The sequence below is a fragment of the Miniopterus natalensis genome, chromosome 13 (genome assembly GCF_054644295.1).
Source record: "Miniopterus natalensis isolate mMinNat1 chromosome 13, mMinNat1.hap1, whole genome shotgun sequence".
NCBI lineage: Eukaryota > Metazoa > Chordata > Mammalia > Chiroptera > Miniopteridae > Miniopterus > Miniopterus natalensis.
In genome coordinates, this window is record NC_142093.1 from 32,495,818 (window position 1) to 32,519,151 (window position 23,334).

The 23,334-nt window shown below is 38.0% G+C and overlaps 1 protein-coding gene across 1 annotated transcript in view; it reads left to right on the forward strand.

Moving 5' to 3' along the window:
* The first annotated feature begins 8,207 nt into the window (after positions 1 to 8,207).
* The window catches only part of PAPOLG (poly(A) polymerase gamma), a 29,912-nt gene continuing 14,785 nt past the window's right edge, over positions 8,208 to 23,334 (forward strand). The window contains exons 1-8 of the mRNA XM_016214040.2: positions 8,208 to 8,411; positions 11,446 to 11,607; positions 13,489 to 13,555; positions 17,191 to 17,272; positions 17,496 to 17,605; positions 18,590 to 18,643; positions 20,413 to 20,524; positions 22,713 to 22,802. Coding sequence (XP_016069526.1) covers positions 8,395 to 8,411; positions 11,446 to 11,607; positions 13,489 to 13,555; positions 17,191 to 17,272; positions 17,496 to 17,605; positions 18,590 to 18,643; positions 20,413 to 20,524; positions 22,713 to 22,802 — 694 coding nt within the window. The 5' untranslated portion in view covers positions 8,208 to 8,394. The remainder of the gene's footprint in view (positions 8,412 to 11,445; positions 11,608 to 13,488; positions 13,556 to 17,190; positions 17,273 to 17,495; positions 17,606 to 18,589; positions 18,644 to 20,412; positions 20,525 to 22,712; positions 22,803 to 23,334) is intronic.

A 23,334-nucleotide genomic window follows, 5' to 3' on the forward strand; every position in this document is an offset into this window, starting at 1 on the left:
CTCACTAATAATTGGTATTGTAAGTTTTGGTAATTTTAGTCATTCTGTTAGGAATGTACAGTGAATTTTATTATTGTTTTCAATTTAATTTCCTTGATTACTAATGAGTTCGAGTACTTTCTCATGTTAGTAGTATTTTATAAAATTTCTTCGTATCTTTCGCCCATTTTTTAAATAGTTTGTAATTTGTCTTACTGATTTGAAAGAGCTCTTTATTTATTCCCGGCATAAATCCTATGGCTGGTGTTTTCACTGTCTTAATGGTGCCTTTTGGTGAACAGATCTTGTTAATATTAGTTTGATCCAGTTTATCAATCTTTTCCTTCTGGTTAGTGTACTTTTTGTGTTCTGCTTATGAAATCTTTTTCATCATGATCATGAAAGTTGTTTCCTATGTTATCTTAGAAGCTTCATGCATTTAGATCTGCAATTCCTTGGAATTTAATTTTCTATATGAAGTGGTGCAAGGGTCAGGCTTCATTTTTTCCATATGGATATACAATTGTAACAATACTATTTATTGAAAATATCCTTTCCCCTGCTCTTAAATGTCACCTTTGTCATATATCAAATGTCCATGTGTATATCTATCTATTGCCAGTCACTCTATCCTGTGTTAGTAACTGGCAGCACCATGATAAAGCAGGGCCTCGCGGTGGAAAGATGTGTCTATAACCTTGTCAGAGCGTGATCCAGGGGATATAGGGAATAGTAAAGGGTGTTAAGCCAAGAAGTATCACAATCAGGTTTGCGCCTTAGGAAAATCATCACTATGATAAAGGAAAGCTACCTTTGTCCCTTACTGCCAAGAACAGCACATACCCGGCGGCACTATGTATACAAGATCTCCATTACTGTGCATAAACCTGAGGGGGGTTTCTTTGATTCGAAGCATCTTGGAGAGAGTTATCAAGGCCTAGCTTTTCTACATACACGCCAGGAAGCACGAACTAAAGAAAACGTGCAATGGGATGGAGTTTGCTTTCCTCAGTTCAGAAGACAGAATTAGGAGTTGGAGTAGCAACGACCTCATTTTCTAATGAATTTACTCCAAATTCTGGATTAATCTTCACCACCTTATCTATAGGCTAATTTAATTCCCAAGCTATGAAAAATGGTCATGGCAACCTTCTATGTAAAATGCTTTGGAAATGTCTCTGATTTATCAGAAATGCCAGGGACGCATCCAGCAACAACATCCCATAAAGTCGCCACAAAGGTGCTATTTTCACAAAAGCCTTTCGTGGAATTCAGAGCGGTAGCGACAATTCCTGGTAGAACTGTCCTTTCCCGCACCGTAACCGATATTGGACAAGGAAACTGTATACCTGATTGATGCAGGAAATCAAAGTAATAAGACTGCCGGCAACGGTGTGGCCAAGTGATTAGAAGAAAGCACGTTGAAAATTTATACACCCTTTTTACTCATTAATCTCCAGCTGCTAAAGACAAACAGAAAGCAAAATTAACACGATTGTAAACTAAGCACTTGTGTCCTGTGGCTACCGTGCTGGCCTGCTGAGAGGGAATGGGTTGATCAAAGCCAGCAAGGGCGAGGGGAACTGTGGGATTAGTGCTGCTGCGGGGAGCGCACAGCAAGGATCCATTACCCAGCCTGCCTCGGGGACAGGTGAATACAGTAATTAATCTCGGCTTCAATTTGGAGGGAAGCGGGGAACCTACCTGCCCTGTCCGCTGAGTTTATACGTTAATCCCCCGAGCTCTGGGAAAAAGTTTTTAAATTGGCATAAGGACTTTTTCTGCCCTTCCGAACCTGTAGAGAAGAAATAGTTGGGAGAGGTTGCTGAGTTCCCTGACTTCAGGCAGTTAAGACGCCTCCCAGGAAAGCAGCTGATGGCCACCTTGCTTGGTTTGACGCATTCTCAGGGCACAGAGCAAAGGCTCTTCCAATGACGCTAGGGGGTTTTTCAATGCAAGAAAATACTCAGAGATGCAGGGGGCCTTACCCAAAGACATAAACCATAAAAACACAGGTATTTGGAATTGGCGGTGCTCTCAGGGGCAAACTCATCTAATCAATGGGCTCTTGAGTTGCTTAAATCATGTCCAGGACTTTACATATTATTCTAGATAGAGAAAAATGAATAGGCATGTGCCTTGTCCCTTTTTGCACCAATTTCATATTTTTTAAAAAAGCAATTAAGTGTACAAATGAAATATCTGCATCAGCAATGGAAATTTCACGTTAGAAACATTGACAATTTGTGCTGAAATTCAATGCTGAACTGGGTAGCAAAATAAAACCAAAACACCGAAGGCAATCCTTCTTCTGAGAGGAGACAATTTGTGGGAATAAACAAGCATGAGATGCTAGAAGGTCCCTCTGACACCCTAACATGGAGTGGTAGAGGCCACTCTGTTGCAGAGGGCTGTTAGGTGTTGTAACACTTGGGTGCCCCTACCTCTTATACACCCTCAGAGAGGGGCTGAGGCCCTAGTGGGGCACAAGTTCGCCATCCAAGTGTTACTACTGGACAGGGCCTGGGCTGGGAGCAGGTCTGCCTTGGGCCGGCTGGTAGTGTGTGGGTTCTTGACTTTGTGCAGGAAAGATTTTGCAACATGAGTCCAGGTGATTTTGAGAGTATGTTTATTAAAACTGGGGACAGTGAAACAAAGGAAGGGCTTAGTGTAAAAGCAGCAACAAGGAGCCTAGGTGGGACTGCTTTGGTTCTCTGAGAAAGTCAGAGAAAGTGGGAGCCTTGGAGACAGGTTCAGAGTGTAAGCCCAGGACAATCTGCTGCTGCCCGCTGCTCCTCTGGTTGCAAGTCTCGTGGGGTCCCTTAGAGTTTAGAGAGAAAGCAGAGATACAAGTCTGGGCATGTTCTAACAGGAGCATGCCATGGGTAGAGTGTGTTTATTAAAGCTGGGGACAGTGAAACAGTGTTTAAAGATTAAAGCTGGGGGGCAGTGAGACAAAGGAAGGGCTTAAGGTAGAAGAAGCAACAGGGGAGAGAAAGTCAGAGAAAAGGGGCCTTGGAGACAGGTTCAGGAAGCAAGCCTGGGACAAGCTGCTGCTGCCTGCTGCTCCTCTGGTCGCAAGTCTCATGGGGTCCCTTAGAGTTTAGGAGAAAAAGAACAAGGTGTGGGCATGCTCTATCGATAGGGTGCTGTGGGTGCTTTGTCTTGAGGCTTTTTCTCTTTGGCCAGTGGGAATTCTAGGGGAGGTCTCAGGGAAAGATCTTAACAAAATATTCACTAGCTTTTCCAGGTGTGTCCTTCAATATGTTGATTCATTAAAATGTATGTATAAAGGGGTCAGGAGGGGGTTGGTTAGTTTTATTTTCAAAGAATGTCATCAAAAAGGGGCCGGGTCCGAGGCCAGTCTGCCTCTAGATGGTTTGGAATGTGTAAACCATTTGCTCCTAAGTGTCCTTGGTTAGGGAAGACAAAACCTTGTGATTCATTAGCTGGCCATAAATTGTTCAAACTGTTTGGCCTTTTTAAATTATTTTGTCTCAGTTTCCCTTATTCCACTTGTCAAGGAATTTCCCTAGCTTCTCATTATCCTGCCGCACAAGCATGAAGCCATAAAGAGTAAGGTCCTTGGCCCAGAGACCCTACATAGTGATAGACATGTGGCTTCAGTGTGATGACCTCCCCTATTCCACTCTGCTCCCCCCCAACACAGTTCTATAACAAAGTATTACTACATTTCTGAAATGTCATTAGTGCCAGCTTTTTTCCCCTCTTTATTTCATCTGGATTTGATGTCCTACTATTTAAAATGTGTTTGGGGATCGGTCTTAGTCAGGTTGGGCTGCTATAACAATATACCAGAGACTGGGGAGCTTAAACCACAGAAGTTTATTTTTCACAGTTCAGGATGCTGGGAAGTCCAAGATCAGGTGCCTGCTGAATCGGTGTCTGGTGTCCTAGTTTCCAATGGCTGTCTTCTAGCCGTCTCCACACAAGGCAGAGAACAAAGAGAGAAGAAAGCTCTCTCCTGTCTAATCTTATAAAGGCATTAACACCATCATGAGGACTCCAGCTTCCTGAACTAATTACGTCCCAAAAGCCCCACCTCCAGATCAGAATTCCAACCTATGAATTTGGTGGGGTGGAGGTGGGGGTGGGGGGACACAAACATGCAGTCCATAATAGAACCCATATCAATTCCTGACAACGTCCAACCTCTATTTGTTCAAAATCAACTGAAAAAGACCAGATATGAATCCACTGACAGAAAATTCAACCATTCTAGTTTTGCTGTTCAAAGCAAGTAGAGAGTCCCTGCATAGCTGCCACAAATTGTGCAGAAGGGCTTCCAGTGAATCCCACGTGGTCATTCAGCTTGAGTTAAAAAACAGGCTTTAATGGGGAAACATACAAGCAGGAGAAAATGACTTGCTCTCGGATCTTCCCATCATCCCAGAGAGAGGGATGCTATGACTAGGTGCTGCGTGTGTTCCAGTGGAAGGATATGTCCTCTGAGAGACAACACCTTCTTAGAGTAACATGGTGAGAAAGCAGCCTTGTCAAAATGTGGACAAAGAGACTATTTAGAGCCAGGGTGACTGAGCTTAGGTACCAGCTGCCAAACACCTGGGGATCCCAAGAGCCCTTAGGAAGTTGCAGCCCCTTTTGGTAGGGGTGGAAAGCCACGCTGGGAAGCTATGTTTGGGCACAACCTCTCCCGCTGGCAGAAGGACAGAACCCTAGTCCCTCCTGGCACTCCAGCATTAGCTCCCAAGGTCATTTTTGGATGATCCTACCTGAGGCACCATCATCTTCTAATCATTCTTTAAAAAGTGTTAGTCATAGCCTGCTAATGACCAGTGTGAATAAAACCATGCTACAGCAACCTGCCAGGTAAAGGAAATGTTTAGAGTTGATGAAAGGTTGTTCAGAAATGAAAGTTTCAACAGTGAACTGGTATAACATTCAGACACATCAGAATATTAAGTTAGAGGGAAAAGGCAAAATTGAGATAGCCAATCAATTGAGGAGAACGATGAAGAGATGATGAGATGAAGAAATAGATGAGAGAATAATATTTGAAATAAATTCATTCAACAAATATTTATTGGACAACTGAGCTAAACTCTGAGGATGAGCTGGTGAGCAAGACAGATACGATCCCTACCTGTCCTACAGACAGGTAAACAGCCCAGGAGACCCTAAAAAGCTAAAATAATATTTTTTCTTTTCATTTATTTATTATTATTTTTATATATGTTTTTATTGATTTGAGAGAGAGAAACATTGATGCGAGAAACATAGATCAGCTGTCTCCTGGGGATTCAGCCTGCAACCCGGGCATGTGCCCTGACCAGGAATCAAACCTTCGACCTTTTGTTGCATGGGACAGGATGACACTCAACCAACAGAGTCACATTGGTCAGGTAATCATAATTTTTAAAGATGGTTTTTTCCTGAATTACTTGCACTAACATTTTAATACTCTCCCAAGTTGCAATTCTGTTTGCCTAAGTAAACTAAAAAAAAAGAGCTGATTGATGGAACAGAAGCAATAATAATTTTTAAAGTAGAAAATAAAAGGGACATTTTTTAAAAATACTCAGAAAAAATTTAAAATGTATGTTTTGTTCTAGACATATTTTAGGAAAAGACTGTCATACAGAAGCCTGTTTGGGGAGAATTTTTGAACTTCAAATATTAAGAATCTTACTAGTAAGATTCATAGGGTAACAATAAAGCAACATTTACCAAGCCTTGAAGGAAATGTTACAATTTAGTAGAAGGGCATTTTCAAAGATGCCAGAAGTAAAAAATGTACCCACTTTTTGAATAAGCTACTTCAAGAAACATTCTAGAGCAAGAGATGATTAAAGGACAAGTTACAGGCATAAGGAAGTTGCAGCTGGAAGAAACTGGCAGTAAGCACTGAAAACATTTCATTCGTAGGAATGAGTCTTGATAACTGGTGTAAATACAGTTATGCCAAAACGAAAATGGACACGGAGAGGCAATCTACAGGGTAAGAAATATAAATTGCTGGTAAAATATGAAAGATGATCACTTTTATCACTGTTTAGGGATATGCACATTAAAACCACAAAGAAACATCACTTTCCAACCTATCATACTAATTTTTTTTTATTTAAATTTTAACAGATTTAACAGCTTGACAAAGGAACCCACTGGCCAAAGTTGGAACAATTTTATTTTCATCAAAAGAATAATGAATGTAATTGATTGAAACATAATAACAATATAAAAACCATGAGTCCATATGATTTCTTTTTTAAGTAAGAGGAATTAAACAAGCAAGCCAATAAATAAAAACTTCTTTGCAGGTGGCCATTATGCCAAGTTCTTACTCGGAAAAGGAAACCCTCCAGTATATGTTTACATGCAGCTTGGGGTATATTAAAAACATTCTGGAAGGATAGATACCCATCTGTTAATAACGGTTCTCAGAGGAATAAAACAATGAAAGGGAGGGGCAGATTTCCACTCTTTTTTTTTTTTTTTACAAGCATGGATTACTTCTGCAATTGGAAAATTTTAGCTTAAAAAAATACAGCTACAATGTCCACCCCGCCCCACCCCCCATAGGAAAATGTTCTTTGAAAGAAAGTGTCCTTATTGAAATGGGGGTTGGGGACTGGCATTCAACCCCAGGGAGATTCACAAAGAGAAGGGAATGGGAAGAAAAGCAACTAAAAACAATACCTTGGCACCATCGCGAACATTGGGGAGGGGGAGACACGGGACATCCAAGGTTGTCTTTGTCTGCCAGCTAAGAATGAGGGGCTCGGCATATAAAAAATTAAGTGTTAGAAAATAAAGTGATATTTCTTGCGTGTCTGAACTTTGAGATTCATGTGGTTATACATACTCTTCTCATTTAATTCTCCTGCATTCCTGTTATCTTCATTTTACAGATGAGGAAAAGGCTTTTTAAGGTTAATTTTCCTGAGGTCACATAACTAGTACGTAGCAAAACTAAAACTCGGATTTGGGTCTCCCTCACGCTGAAGCCTGTGCTGCCTGGAATAGGTTTTGCCTTCTCCCTACCACCTGCGCCCAATCCCTACTCCCAAATCTTGCTAATTTAGGCATTATCCGCTCCTCTAGGAAGGCACTACTGAGCATCCCCTCCCCCCAAGTTTAGGTGGCCCTCTTTAGGCGCCCCTAAATCCCGACCCCATCTGTATCACAGACCATAATGTAGTCTAATGGTCTCTGTGTATGATTTTTCTCCTCCACTAGACCGAACTCCTGAGGGCAGCAATTAAGTATCGCCCGTGCCTGACACATTGTAGGTGCTTTAGTTCTACAGCAGAGTATCCCTTGTTTCCTCACTCAACTCTGAACTTCGTAAGGTTAAAGAATACATCCGGTTTTATGCACCATGAAATCCCTGGAGCCTAACACAACGCTTGGGACAGACGAGGCTTTCAATAAATATTTTTGAATAAATGAATAATTCTATAAGTCATCTGCTCTTTACTGTGACTCTGAGTCACATTCCGAGAAAAAAAAAAAAAGCTTCTTGACATCCTTTTTCTTGTCATGATTTAGTATTTTGCATTATCTCTGCCCTTGAACATTTTAAAATTCGTGACTACTCTCCCGTGTTCTCCTCACGCTCACAGGGAGCGCGATTCCCGCGGCTGCAAGCGTGCGAATTGGATTCCGCCTCCCATTTATCCCCTGCGAGCCGCGGGCATGCCTTTCCCCTCCCTCACCCAACCGCCAGAAAGTCATGAATGGGCGGGGGAGGGGGCTTCGAGGGGAACAATTAACCTCCAATTTACAAGCTCCCCCCCCCCCCCGACAGTTGCAAAGTTTCGCGTTCCTGGAGGTGAGCCTCTCACGACAGAATCTCCTCAGCGAGCGGAGTGGTGACGTATGACTATGCCTGAAGAGGTGCAATAATAGGAGAGTGAAAGCGGTATTGACTAGGCAAGTTCTGATGTTTCAAAAACCATGATACAGGCTCTCATTAGAGAAACAAGAAAAATGTGTCCCAAATTACCTTCCAAGCAGTTTGCCTGCTGGATTAACAGTCCCACAGACAAAGAAGCGGACCAGAAGCTCTCCCGACCTACGTTTGCAGCCAGAGCCCGCGCCCCTGTGGGCGGGGCCAGCGGAGCCTCCAGCCACCCAAAGGAGGAGGGGGCGGGGTCGAGGGCGGGCCCAGGCTTCCGGGGGCGGGGCCGCGCGGGCGAGGGGCAGGCTGGGAAGCGGCGCCATGTTGGCGTCGCCCGCGCTGTATTGTCATAAATAGAGCCGGTTATGTGGTGTTTTCACTACTCGGTTGGATGCCTCGGCGGCAGTGAGTGAGAAAGCGAGCGAGCGAGCGAGCTACAGGCGACCGGAGGGAAGTGGACAGCGGAGAGGGAAAGAACCAGAACGGGACTCCCGAGCGAGAGACTCTCGCTGGTGAGGGAGACGCAGGAAGCGATGAAAGAAACGTCTGCGTAAGTGGTGGGGGGCGGCGGTTGGGGGGTGAGGCGGTGAGGGGTGGGCTGAGGTGGTCGGCCCGGAACTCCGTTTCCGTGCTCTGCGCGGAGCTCGCCCTGGTGGTCTCCTTCCCCGCCCCTGTCGGCGAGGGTACCTCCCTTACACCCGGCGGCTCACCTGGCCACCCCATGCACATTGCCTTACTCGGGGACTCCAGGACTCCCCACCTGCCCTCAGCTGTCCCGCCCCCGGGGACGCCCCTAGGCGAGGATGCGGCCGGAGAGAAGCCAGTGTGTCCGTGGGAAGAAATTGTCGGTCACTCTCCTGCCCCCAGCTGTGTCTGAACCGGTCTCTTCTGTCTGCATTGGCGCAAATACCATCCCCCTACTTCCCCCTCCTCCCTTCCCGACCCGCTGTCTCCAGGTCTTCAGGAGTGCATGACCTACCCCCAGCCCGTTTCTCTTTCATGAAGGCTAAGGTCTTTTCGCCCTCCCCAGACCTCCCCACCTACCCATAACATATGTACGGGTCTGTAGCCTGCTCACACTTTGATAAGTCAAACGGTTTCCGTGCTTGGCGGAAGATTTTGTTGTACCTTCTTACATTTGGTTTATTAGGAAATAATGGGAAAATGCAGAGAATAACACAAGCATCATTTGTGTAGACACCATCCATCACTCCCAGAGCATAACATGATATGTGTGTGTGCGTGTGTAGACACGTATCTTTATTTAAAAGAAATCATTCCAGGTATATCTGAAGGATTCTCCTACCTCCTAATCCGGTCCCATTCGCCTCTCTCTCCGGAGTTCCCCACAGTCCTGAATTTGATGATTATTGCTACATGTTTTTTAATGCTATTACTACACACTATGTATATGCCCATAATAACTGGCATTGTTTTTAAGCTTTATGTAACCAGTATCCTACTTGTCATTCTGCAACTTGTTTCTTTAGTGCTGCATAGTATCTTTGAGCTTTGTCTATGTTAATATTTTTAGCTGTAGTTAATTCATATGAACTATTGTATTTCATTGTAGAGATACACCCTAATTTCTTCCTTTTCTTGTTAGTGACTATTTTATGTTATTTCTAGGTTTTTTTTGTTTGTTTTTTTAATTGATTTTTTTAGAGAGAGAGAGGAAGGAGAGGGGAGAGAGACATCGATTTGTTATTCCACTTATTTATGCATTCATTGGTTGCTGTTTTTAAGTGCCCTAATAGGAGATGGCACCCGCAACCTTGGTGTGTCAGACAAGGCTCTAACCAACTGAGCTACTTGGCCAGGGTCATGTTTCCAGTATTTAATGTTACAATGTGGCAGTGAACATTCTTGTACATGTCTTCTTGTACACTTGTACTGGAATTTCTCCAGTATGTTCTCCAGCAGGTTGAAGGGAATGTGGGATTGTTTTGCTTTTTTGTTTTTTTCCTTTCTAGATGAGGGAAGTTCAGAACCATAGATTTGGAATTTTAGTGCTAGTAGGAACTTAGTCAACTTTTTCACCATACATAAAGAAAGTGGGACCCAAGATCATAATTAGTGTGAGAACTGAAGTAGTTATGGAAGGGAGAGTGGAGTGGTAGAAGATCTTGGGTTTTGGAGTTCATATTCTGACTCTTCCTATCTTTTTAGATCTTGGGTACTTGTAAAGTGGCACTTATTCAATAGCTACCTCTCAGGGTTATTGTTGAGATTAACCGAATTATGATACATAATTATTCTGTCTCATCCATTTACCATACACATATAAACATGCACAAACAATGCCAAAACCTCTCTAGCTCTCTTAGAGGTAAAAGAGCTAAATCTTTAAAAAAGAAGTTACAACTTGAAATAACAAATTGAAATTTTGTTTGTTCTACAGCAAAATAAATACCAGAAAGAAATTAAATGGTAGTGACATTTCCCTTTTGTTTGTCTGAGTTATTTCAGAAGGTATATAGACTATTTTATCTTCCATTTGATTCTCTCTCCCTACCTAAGGAAATTTTTAACCAAAGAGCATGTGATAAGTCATTGTTTTGGCAAGTAAAATTCAAAAACAATTAAACAATCACTATGTATTTTTGTCTATTATTGTTTACAGGGCTAATTTATTCATTTAAAAGACTGTTCTTTGAAATTACACTCTTACTGTAGGTATTAAAGGTCCTTCATAAAAGGATGCCTAAGATAGGTGATAGGGTTAGTTGGTTATTGTGTATGTTTGTTTTTACTTTCCTTTTTAACATAATTAAAAGTTTTACCAATCCATGTTGGTCCCAACTTTTATTTTTACATTATTAGTCTGTGTAAATCCAAAATCTGAGAAATGCTATTTTGCTGTATTCAAAACTGTAATTTCCTGATGTGTAAGATCTTTTCAAGGATAGCTTATATTCTATAAAAGGTTGTCATTTAGTGTAAAAAATTTGATAATTATTCAGTGTGAAAATGGTCTGGGTACCAGTCTAAGTGAAGGAAAAATTAACTAGAGTCACAAAATGTTAGGACTACAAACTCTGATTCAAGCAGTGGATGTTAATTTAGGTATCTCAAGGACAAATGTATTTGTAATTTCTTTTTAAAAGTCAGAATATTGTACAAGGACCTTCTGACAATGTTTTTATTTCTTTCTTGAGAGAGAGAAAAACATTGTTTTTACTTAGAGCATTCTTTCAAGTGGCTGACTGCTTTTCAGAGATTGAATCTAGATGGTACTTGACTTAAGTCTGTAGGGCATAGTGGAGGTGGCCCTGGCCCAGCTTCCATTCAGGCTTTTTGAATTTGAGCTGAGTGGTGTTGGCACAGTTGTCCTGATGCCAACACATGCTGTTTTTGGCTTGAAAAGACATCCTAGCCATGAAAGCTGGAGACAGTATGAATAGCCTTTCATCAATATAAACACAAAATACCCCTTTTTCCTTTTAAAAAAAAGTGCCTGCCCCAACTGTTAGTACTAGTAAGTTAACTTTTAAGGTAGCTAAATTAATGAGTGAATTGAGAGATTCAGTGTATCAGTATGATATGATGCTTTAAATTTTTTCTGTTTCATTTTTCTTCAACAGAAACACCGTGCTGGACAGCCAGCGTCAACAAAAGCATTATGGAATCACCTCTCCAATTAGCTTGGCATGTCCTAAAGAAATTGATCACATTTACACACAGAAATTAATTGATGCCATGAAACCCTTTGGAGTGTTTGAAGATGAGGAAGAATTGAACCACAGGTATGTCACTTAAAAATGCAAAATGTTTTACAGTATATTATTTAATCATAAATTCTACAAACACATGTCAGGTACCTACTGTGTCCCTGCCTAGGGATTTAAAAAAAAAGGTCAAATAAAGAGAAACCTTGGCCCTCCTATAATTTATATGTTAGGTGGAGGTTAGGGAAAGAGACTAACATTTAGCGAAATAAGTAAAATAAACACATGTTACATGTGATGAATGCTGCTGGGAAAGAGTAGTGATGCTGAGAAAAATAAAGCTGGGAATGGAGGTTGTCAGTGAAGGCTTCATTGACATTTCAGGGAAAATTTGACGATAAGGGAGGGAGCTATGTCAATAGTTGAGGGGAAAGCATTCTAGGCAGAAGGCTTGAGGTGGGAGTGGACCTGCTTTGTTTAAGGAATATATAGCAAGGTAGCCTGGGTATCTAAAGCAGAGTAAGTAGTGGAATATAGGCGTAAAGAAAGTGAGGGGGAAAGGAGTTGGAGGGGAAGGTCACTTAGGACATTGTAAGCCATTATAAAAGTTTTGGCTTTGATTCCCTGTCAAGGGCACATACCTAGGTTGCAGGTTTGATCCCCGGGTCGGGGTGCATGCAGGAGGCAACCAGTCAATGTGTCTCTCTCACATTGATGTTTCTCTCCTCCCTCTTCCATTTTCTCTAAAAATCAGTGGAAACAATATCCTCAGGTAAGGATTAACAGAAAGCAAAACAAAAGTTTTGTCTTCTACTTTGAATGAGATGGGAAGCTGTAGGGTTTTGTCCAGAAGATTGACATGATTTACTCATATTTTAACACAGTCATTCTGGCTGCTCTATTGAGAATAGTCTGAAGAAAGATCAGGTCTGAACGGGAGAAATTAGTTAGAAGGCTAATATAATAATCCAGGGAGGAAATGATGGTGGCTGGCAGTGGCGATAAGTAGTAGAATTTTGGATATGTTTTAGAGGTAGTATTGTCTGATGACTATGGAATATGTGAGAGAGAAAGGAGGAGAGGGAATCAAGGATGGTGCCAAGGTTTTTGGTCTCAGCACCTCAAAGGATGGAATTTTATTACATGGGTAAGGCTGAGGGAGAAGCAAGTTTGGACAGATCCAGGAATTTAGTTTTATTATCTTTGAGATATTTAAACTCTTCTTCTCTCTCTTTTTTTAAAATATGTCTTTATTGATTTCAGAGAGAGGAAGGGAGAGGGGGAGAGAGATAGAGATAGAAACATCAATGATGAGAGAGTCATTGATTGGCTTCCTGCTGTATGCCCCCAACTGGGGATCGAGCCCACAACCTAGGCATGTGCCCTGACTGGAAATTGAACCGCAAGCTTCTGGATCCTAGGTCGATGCTCAACTGCTGAGCCACTACCAGCGGGCTCTTTTTCAAGTGTGGATTTGGATATGCCATTGGTTGCAAATTTGTTTTAATATGAAATTGCATTTATTAAGAATATTATTTCATAAAAAGTAGCCAATAATTAATTTACCCATTTTAATTATCCAAAGACCTATGAATTTCATGAGAGAATGCTAGTCTCTATTATTATCACTTTGAATTGATTTTATTCCATGGTAAGGCCAAAAAAAGTTGACAGCTCATTTGGCCTTTGCAGCCTTATTGAAGGTAATTTTGACTTCATTAAATTTTGAAAACAGCTCAAAGACCAAAATACTATTATCACATTTATCATCTTTTTGGAACTCCTAGGGACCTAAGAATGCCAAAGAGATGTGCCATGTATCAACAGATGTGTTAGTATTAACGTGTGTATAATATGCTTTTATCCTAAAACCAACACAAAGGTACTGCCTATGTGTTTAATTACTTATTAAGATATTGTTTGTTTTTTAATCTAAAGCATGCTATTTTTTTATTGTAGGCTGGTTGTTCTTGGTAAATTGAACAATTTAGTAAAAGAGTGGATTTCTGATGTTAGTGAGAGTAAGGTAAGACTTTAAACTACAGTGAATTCATAGTTTTATTACATCCTGTTCTTTAGTCCTGGTAATAAGATGTAGGAGTTGAGAGTAATCCGAAATACATTAAAACTGGCTCTTTGGTATACTTGGTAATGAATTGGTCTAGATAGTTGAGTCTTAAAAAAATGAAGATTCACCTTAGAGGTAGCCAGTGTCTAGCTAAAATTCCACATAAATGTCTTGCATGACTCACAGTAGTGGACCACAATTTAAATATCAAAATACTTTACTTAAAAAGCCAAATTTCAGGCTTGTGAAATACCAGATCTGACAGTACTGGGCCTGCCTTTGTGGAAGGCAGGAAGAGGCTTGAATGGAATTGGGCTCCTGCCCTCCAAGAATGCCTCCCAGCTTCCATCACTCCCTTCCCTCTCTGAAGCAGCAGCTGTCATTTATCAATCAGTTTCTGTGTTTCTTATGGGTACTTCCCTCATTTGCATACATGCCTAGCCCCTGAGACAGGAGTTTGCAAACCCTAATTTATAATTATACAACTTTTTCTCCTCTGGTAGCTTAACTATTTTTCTTCTAAAATTAATTACATTTCTCTTGCTTTCTTGAGTATTTTTAATATAATTGCATTTTCATTTATCTGGGAATCATCATTATGAATATTATTTTACTGGCTGTACTAATATAAGATGATACTGGGTGATATTTGCCCCTTGACTAAGTGGCCCAAACTATTGTATTTTAAGGTTTTTGTTTGTTTTTTATAGTTTTCCCATGTTGCCCTTAATAGCGATCACCTGAAAGTTAATGTCTCATAGCAGTCAATGTGTCTCTGCAAACTCCCTTTCTATTCTTGAATCTGCATAGGTTTAGAAATTACATAAACACCTGTTAGACTTTTCTTTAAAACTTTTATTTCTTTCTGTACATATGATACATATTTAAAATTGAATTCTTTTAAACAAAACTATGAATAAGGTTATGAGGGACTCTGCTAAGTCTATAGTCATTGAGTTTAAATAAGTGGTCTTTATGCTGTTTACTTTTGCTGCCAAATGGCTGTTGGCTCATTTCTGAGCTCTCAACAGCATTATCAATATTTAAAGTTTTCAGGTAAATTGAATTCTGAGCAGGTTAAATGCTAGTTATGGGTAGTAAAAAATTTTTATGTTTGTTTCTCTGCTACTAGGTGATCAGCTACTTAAGAAAAAGACCTGTTTTGTTCACCTGCACAACCCCAGGACAGGGCTCAGGCATTAAATAAATGTTAGGGGAACCTGTTGTCCCTCTCTAATCAGTCCATTTTCAATGGGTATGCAAGCCAAATACCCAACTTCCTAGAATTATTTTAAAATCAGAGTAACAAGCTTCATAATTTCTTGTGTATGGTCCTTATGTCAATTATTGTGGCTGTGCAGAGGTCTTTGCTTCCAACCCCATTCAAGGGTGTGTTCAAGATAAGTCATATGTTGTTATTAGCAAAAAGAGGTAAATTAGTTGAGAGATGCACCTAATTTTCTTATTGCATGGTTTCTTTGCACCTAAAAGGAAAACCCAGTTAGAATTCTGTTCCAAAGTCAAAGGGTTTTTTTTGTTTTTTTAATTAATAAAATTGCTTTTTATTCTATTTTAATCAATTAGTGCCTTAATCTGCAAAAACCAGTAGCTGGGTTTCATTCTGTAGCTAGGCATAAAACCATTGTTAAAATTTTGAGACTTTGTCACAATTTGTTTTTTTTCTAAAGCAAAGTAAGTAAAAAATTTGATTATAAAAAAAATTTAATTGTTTTTAACATTTTCAATTGCATGGATAAAAGGTGATTGGTCCTTTTCTATATCAATTATAATTTCCTTTAATTTATGTATGTTTTAGTTTGGAAAATATCTCAAGGATTTGAGTTAAATCAAAGATCATTTGAATATTCTACACACAGTTGGGATATTTAAACAGTCTAGAACGCCAAATCAAATCATTTTAGTTATAGATTTGGGGCAAAAATATTTTTCTTGGAGATTTGGTGTGTTACTTTCTCATAAATCATGCAAGAATCATGTTTTCAAAGTAGGAAGGTATGAAGGAGGAAGGGAAACTAAAAAGTCCTTGATTCTCTATCCTCTGATTCATGTTAGCCATCAGTAAATGTACTGACTCCATTCTAGCTATAAAATTTTTTGTGATACTCTTGAAACGTTAATATTCATTAAACAGAGGACGTAAACTATCCTGTTATACAGATATTTTTATTTGTTAATCAGTGGATATTACCCTTTGGAACTTGCACTGGGCATTTTGGGAAAATAAAAGAAGTAGGAGACACTGTTCTCACTTTCCCAGGAATTTAAATATACTTGAAGAGATTGAACTTACATATAGATAAAAAAGATTACTAAATATAGTCTAAAAGGGGCTAAAGATAATAGTAGAGAAGCATTGAAGGGGGAAAAAGCTCATTATGGGGGGGAAGATAGTAGGGAAGGCTTCATGAAAGGTGGAACTTGAAGTGAACTTTGAAAAATAGATGATATTGAGATAACTCAGAAAGGATGGGTATGCATTCAAGGCAGGGAAAATGGCAAATGCAATGGAAAAGAGACAGGGTTATGTTATACGTTGGCAGTTGGAGCTTCAGAAGGGAAAATCAGGACACAAGGCAAGAAAGATCCATGGGAGCATATTGTGAATATCTTAGGATCCAAGGATCCTTACCTCAGTAGTCAGGGAAGAGTGTATTGGGAAGTTTTGAGTAGAAGAGTTATAATAGAGTAATTTAAGAACATTAGTTAGTGAATTTTGTACACAATGGAGGAAGAGAAAATAAAAACTAAGGGCAAGAGGATAACTTTAAGATACTATTAAATAGCCTAGAATTATGGGGGTGGTAGTTGAATAGAAAGGAGATGACGTGAGGGATATAAACTAAGAATTGTAAGCCCAAAAGAAGAATAATGATTATAGATATGGACAGTAAGGAAAATGAGGAGGAACAGAAATAGAGAAATCAGGAAGGATACCTGGTTCATCATAGAATTTTTTGCTCGTTTCAGGAATGGATATTGAAGTGGATCAGAAAGTTCAAGTGAAAATATCTGATGGGCTGTTGGAATTGGCTCTAGAGAGAGGTGAAAAATAGCATTACAATTCTAGTACAATAAAAAAGATTGTACTAGGTTAAAGTTGTTATATTAGCTCTCATAAGGAAATCATGTCAAGATGACCTCCTTTCTTGCAGAAAGGTTGCCAAGCTAGAATCAAGAAATTAAGCATATCTGTCACAAAAACCAAAGGGCAGATGAGAATAGTCAAGAGTATGATAATGTAGAGCGCTGAAAGCACATTAATTAGTTTGGTAAAGTTCCTTGTGACTATTGAGAGTGCTGGGGCCAAAGATAGGCAATTGGAGGGGACAAGTAGTGCCAAGTGATAAAAAAGCATTTTTCTTAAGATAGAGATGTGTACATGTGTAGTGGGCATGGATTTATTTTGTCTTCCCTCCTTATTACTTCAAGCTATAACCAAAAGAGCTCCAAAGTATTTTTACAAATCTCAGCTTACTAAAATTGACAAGTACAGTATGTGTCTGTAGCATTTATGCTATTTTTATGCTAAATAATTTGAACAATTGAATGCCTTTTGTTTAATTTTATTTTAGAATCTCCCACCTTCTGTTGTGGCTACTGTTGGTGGTAAAATTTTCACATTTGGCTCCTATAGGCTTGGAGTACACACCAAAGGTAACTGCTTTTCTATGTCCTACTAATAAGAACTTTCAATAACAAACTTTTATTTGTTCATAATTTAAAAATACAGAAGAAAAAATTCCCGTTATCTCACTACTCAGAATTATTATTAACATTTTCTATACTTGTTACATATTTTCTTGTACATACGTTTGTGTGTACTTAACAAAAATATGATACATAATATACTCTTCGTGATAAATAATTTGATTTGCAGGAGCTGACATTGATGCACTTTGTGTAGCTCCAAGACATGTGGAGAGATCTGATTTTTTCCAGTCTTTTTTTGAAAAATTGAAACACCAAGATGGCATTAGAAATTTAAGAGTAAGTATCCTCTGGTTTTTAATATTTTAAACTTGTAAGTAAATACCTGTAAAAGCTACGGCTTATGATTGTTTAAAGATTTCTTAAGAAGTTGCTATATCCTGTTAAAATAATGGATAATGATTAAGAACGTGGGCTTTATAGTTTTACAGATCTGGATTTGAATCTAGAAATCTACCACATATTAGCTCTTAGACTTTGGTCAAGTTACACATTCTCTTTGAGCCTTAGTTTTCTCATTTGTAAAATGGAGATGGAGTAATAAGGTTTTTCTGAGGATTGAGATAATTTACATATATATAAAGTTCAGTTAGTAGTAACCCTTTATATGTGCATATTTAGCCATTCATTCGGCAAATAAAATTTCAGCACCAGTGATTCATCAGACATTGGTCTTAGTCCCACAACTACCATAGTTTATGGGAGAGAGGGACTGTGGGGAACTGAGTGAATAGTTTTAATACAATCTGAGGTGCTAGGATAAGGTGAAGTTCAAAGGATCTGCATTATTTGGGTGTCTGGGAATGGAGAAGAAGATTAAAAATTTATTCGGTTGGAGGATTAAGGAAGACTCAAAGACATTTCTGCTAAATCCAAACTATATTGACTCATTTTTTTGATAGATTGAGCATGAGTTCTGGTTGTATTTTAATTTCTAACACAAGTGCTCTTTGTAAATTATCAGTTTTCAGTTTAATCTCAACAAATAATAAGTACTCAGATGATAGCAGTTCTGCCTGCCAGTTCATGATGAATATTTTTAGGAGAACAAGTTAGATAACAACTGTCATAGACATTTTGTGTATTTTAAATAACACAGTCACAAAGTAGAAGCACTTACCTAGAATGTGACACCAAGAGCATTTTCACTTTTTCTGTTGAGTTAAAATACAAATTGGTAGGAAAGGTATTTATATTATTGGCAGTTAGGAAGGAGATAGGAAGGATTACACCTTATATATGTAATTTTTTCTTCTTTTGTAGGCTGTAGAAGATGCCTTTGTACCTGTTATAAAATTTGAATTTGATGGAATTGAAGTAAGTGTTTTTGTATTTTTCTGACTTTACAGTTGAACTATTTTTAACCCATAAGGATTTTTTTTAGTTGTTTTTTTTTTAAATAAGACTTAATTAGGAACCTATTTTAAAGAATCAAATAGTCTTTAAATAGTCCCTCACCTTCCTCTCCTATATCTGTTGACCTCTCACCATGGAAAATGAACCAACTTTCGTCCCTACCCCATTCTTCTCATTTCCATAATCTAACATAATTATATTATTATAATGTTGGTTGGAGCAGTATTTAGTGTTTACATTATTATGATCTTATAAATAATGTTCAAAACTGAGCACAAAGTATCTAGACTACCATTCTTTGCTATGAGGCATTTTGTTTTCTTGGGAGTTAATTGCTTTGTGATTTATTTGCTTGAGCCTTATGCTTAAGACTAATTCAAACCTACCCTGTCCTAGTTGTCTAAATCTCCTTTAAATAGATTTAGATTTCGCATTCTGTCATCATCCTGAAAAAAATCTCAGAATCTTCTCACCTATTCCAATCCACACTTATTATTCTCCACGGCTGATACACAGCTGACATTCTAACATCTTTTTTACTAACTGTCATTTTGAGATTTCCTTTTGCCTCTCTAGAGTTTTCTTTCTTGACTCTCATTTTAGTGGCACTCATCCACTAGCTTCCTGAGAAAGAGCACATGTTTTTGAGATCTTGCATGTTTTAAAATGCCTTTATTATTTGCTCACACCAAATTGGTAGTTTGGCTGAGTCATGGTTTGCAGAATTTTGGAGACCTTGCTTCATTGTCCTCTAGCTTCCATGCTGTGTTGAGAAGTGTGATGCCATTTGATTCCTCATCCTTTTAGGTGACCTGTTTTGTCTCTTTGGATGCTTATATGATTTTTTTCCCCCTAGTCTTCACAGTTCTAAAATTCATGGTAATATACTTTAGTATGTATATTTTCAATTAAATATGCTAGGTATTCAGTAGTCCTCTTTCAACTTAGAAACTTCTGCCCTTCAGTTCTTGGTAATTGTATTGACTTCCATTGGATTTCCTGCCTTTGTTTCCTCTCTCCTTCCTGGAGCTCCTAATTTTTGAAATTTTTTCTCTTCCACTTACTGGCCACATCTTCATTTTTTCCCCCTGCTTTCTGTGGTTCTTATCTTTCAAACTTTCTCTTGTTTTCCATTTCTGCTGTCATATGTTTAATTTCTAAGAATATTTTTTTATTCTCTAAATATTCCTTTTTGTTATGTATGTATTTACAGCCTCTGGTCCTTATTTTCTGGTTACAAGTATTTTTTATCTTTGCTTTCTTAGATTGCTTAGTCTGTCACCAATTGCCCATCTACTTTCCAGCTTTCATAGTTTTTGCTATTGTGTGGTATTTTTCTTTGTCCTAATGGGTTATGGCTTTAAAAACAAAACTAAACAAAAACAAAACAAAATTTTACTGTTTTTTTAGAGGGGTTTCAAGAGGGAGTGAATGTAAATGTGTGTTGGATCTGCCATCTTTATCTAGAAATTCACTCATAAGATCTTTAATTTTTTTTTTTTTTAATGCTTGGCATATATGTTAAAATAAAAATACTTTCCCTTACTTTGAAGATTTAATTGCCCTCACAAAACTTTTCGGTGATTTTCCCATCTGAGGTTGCCTACATAGGCCTTTCGAAGTTTTGGTAGAACTTCCAAAACTAATAATTATAATGTTTTACATTTTGGGGGGGGGATGAACTAAAAGGAGAAAAATAATATTTTTCTCTTTTTTGCATCTTTCCAAAGATTGATCTAGTCTTTGCAAGACTGGCAATACAAACCATATCAGATAATTTAGATCTAAGAGACGACTCTCGACTGAGAAGCCTTGATATAAGGTGTATTCGCAGCCTAAATGGTAAGCTTCTAAAAAGAAATCTCAACCACCTGCCTGAAAACAATTTGACATGTAGAGATCTTTTTTGCAGAACTCTTAACGGACTTTTTAAGGGATTGGATTAACTTATTTTAAAAATAATGATGTAATTTTCTCTATACAGGTAATCCGACCACACTTAAGCATCTTTAAAAGAAATTTGTTTGAATGTTTATGTTTGTAGTAGTGGTTCTCAAACATATTGGTCTCAGGACCCATTTATACTCTAAAAATTTATTGAGGACCCCAAAGATCTTTTCATGTGGATTATATCTTATACTGACCATCTAATATGGTCAATATTTACCATATCAGAAAAACAAAATTTTAAAATGTTTGTTAGTTCATTTTAAAATAACAATAGGAAACATTTTTATGTGAGCAGTGGCTTTTTTTTTTTTTTGCATTTTTGCAAATCTTTAATATTTGACTTAATAGAAGACAGCTAGATTCTCATACCTGCTTTTACAGTCAATCTCTTACAATATTTTGTTTTGATTAAAGTATAGGAAGAGAATCTGGCTTCTTAAAGATAATTGGAATAGGGAGGAGTATTTTAATACTTTCAGATAATTGTGGATATTCTTTGATACTACACTAAAACTTGATTAAGGACAGTTTTTTTCTTTCCACAGCTTTATTGAAATCTAATTACATACTGTAAAATTTATTCTTTTTAGGTGTGCAATTTAGTAGACTTTAGTATATTCAGAAACATGCACAACAATTCAATTTTAGACCATTTTCATCATCCTCAAAAGATCCCTCATACCTGTTTGCAGTCATTCCCTTTTCCAAACCCCCAGTCCCCGGCAACCACTAATGTGCTTTCTATTTCTGTAGATTTGCCTTTTCTGGATATTTCATATAAATGGGATCATATAATATGTAGTTTTTTGTGTCTGGCTTCTTCACTTAGCATAATGTTTGTGAAGTTCATCTGTGTTTGTAGTATATATATCAGTAGTTTGTTCCTTTTTATTGCTGAGTAAAAGTGATCTTTTTTTAGTTAGAATATCTAAATATCACTTAACTTTTTGTACTCTATTACATTAAAAATCCATTCATCTGTCTTATTCTTTGACTGGTACTTTTACCCATGCTTGATTTTGTACTATGATGCCTTGATCATTTGGAAAATTTTGGTTCACAAAGTTATTTGGCTGTTCTAAATGTTAATTCACATTTTATTATAAAATATCAAAAAAATCAAAATTACATTAATATCATCTCCAGTCTCATCAGAAAAGTTTTTAAGTATTGGAAAGCTGTCAAGCTCACAGTAGCAGATACTAGTTGTCCAGAATTCTAATTTTTACTTGGAAGCTCAAATGTTATTGGCAACAAATTTTGTCATTTGTTTTCCTTGGTGCAGGGCTCACTTTGTTCTGTTTTTTAGAAAATACCTGCTAAATACCCAAGTATGAATAACCATAGTTTGTCAGTCATTATTTCAAGTAAAACTGGTATTCCTTGAAAAAAGCACATAGTTCAGCTTACCTTGAACATCATTCAAATATCTGCACAGGTTCCTTTCCTGTCTTCTAACTGCAGATGTGTGGCAGTAAATATGTCTGCTTAGTACAATGTTGCCACAGCTTTGATTCACTACTAAGGTACCAGCAGTTTTACCCACAACTGTTTTTGCACCATCAGTGCAAATATTAACACAGTGAAAGAGGCAAAGAAAGCCTTAGTGTAATTATAAAAATAGGTTCGACCTAACAGATTCCCAGGGGTCCATAGACTGTACTTTGAGAACCATTGGTTTATAGTATCTTGTATATAACTGAATACATTGTGTTTTGCTGTACTTCCAGAGTACAACAGTAAATCACAGTGTTTATGAATAAGGTTTGTATTAAAGCAATAACATTCTTATAACTTGGGAGCATTTGATTAACAGTAAAGTCAAATGTGGAAGAAAGCTAAAAAAATAGACCTATCTCTTATTATAGTATTGAATTGCTTTACCCATGTGCTTTTGAATTCTTTAAAAGAAAAATGATTTCTCATATATAAGTACAAAATTTCAAGGACATAGAGAAAAATAAACCCTCACATTTTATTATCTTTGATATTTTATCATTTGAGAGTCCAGAAGTTAGAAGGGCTTTGAATTAACTAGATTTTGTTGCATAGTGAAAAATGAATGCTTTCTCTTTTTCAGGATGTAGAGTTACTGATGAAATTTTACATTTAGTGCCAAATAAAGAAACTTTCAGACTCACCCTAAGAGCAGTCAAATTATGGGCAAAACGTAAGTATCCCAACTCTTTTATTTTATGTTTGCATTATAAAATTATAATTTTTTTTATTGTTGACAGTGTTACAGATGTCTCCCATTTTCTCCCTTTTTGTTCCCCTCCACCCAACCCCCGCCCAATTCCATGCCTTCCACATACTATATTGTCTATGTCCATGGGTTATGCATATATGTTCTTGGTTAATCTCTTCCTGTCCCCCACCTCTATTGCAATCCTTTATTCTGTTCCACGCATCCATACTTCTGGACCTATATTGTTCGCCAGTTTATTTTGTTCATTAGATTCCACATATAAGTGAGATCATGTGGTATTTGTCTTTCTCTAACTGGCCTGTTTCACTTAGCATAATAGTCTCCAGGTCCATCCATGCTGTCTCAAAGGGTAAGAGCTCTTCCCTTTTTACAGCTGAATATTATTCCATTGTGTAAATATACCACAGCTTTTTTATCTACTCATCTACTGATGGATACTTGGGCTGTTTCCAGATTTTAGCTATTATAAATAATATTAATATGAACATAGGGG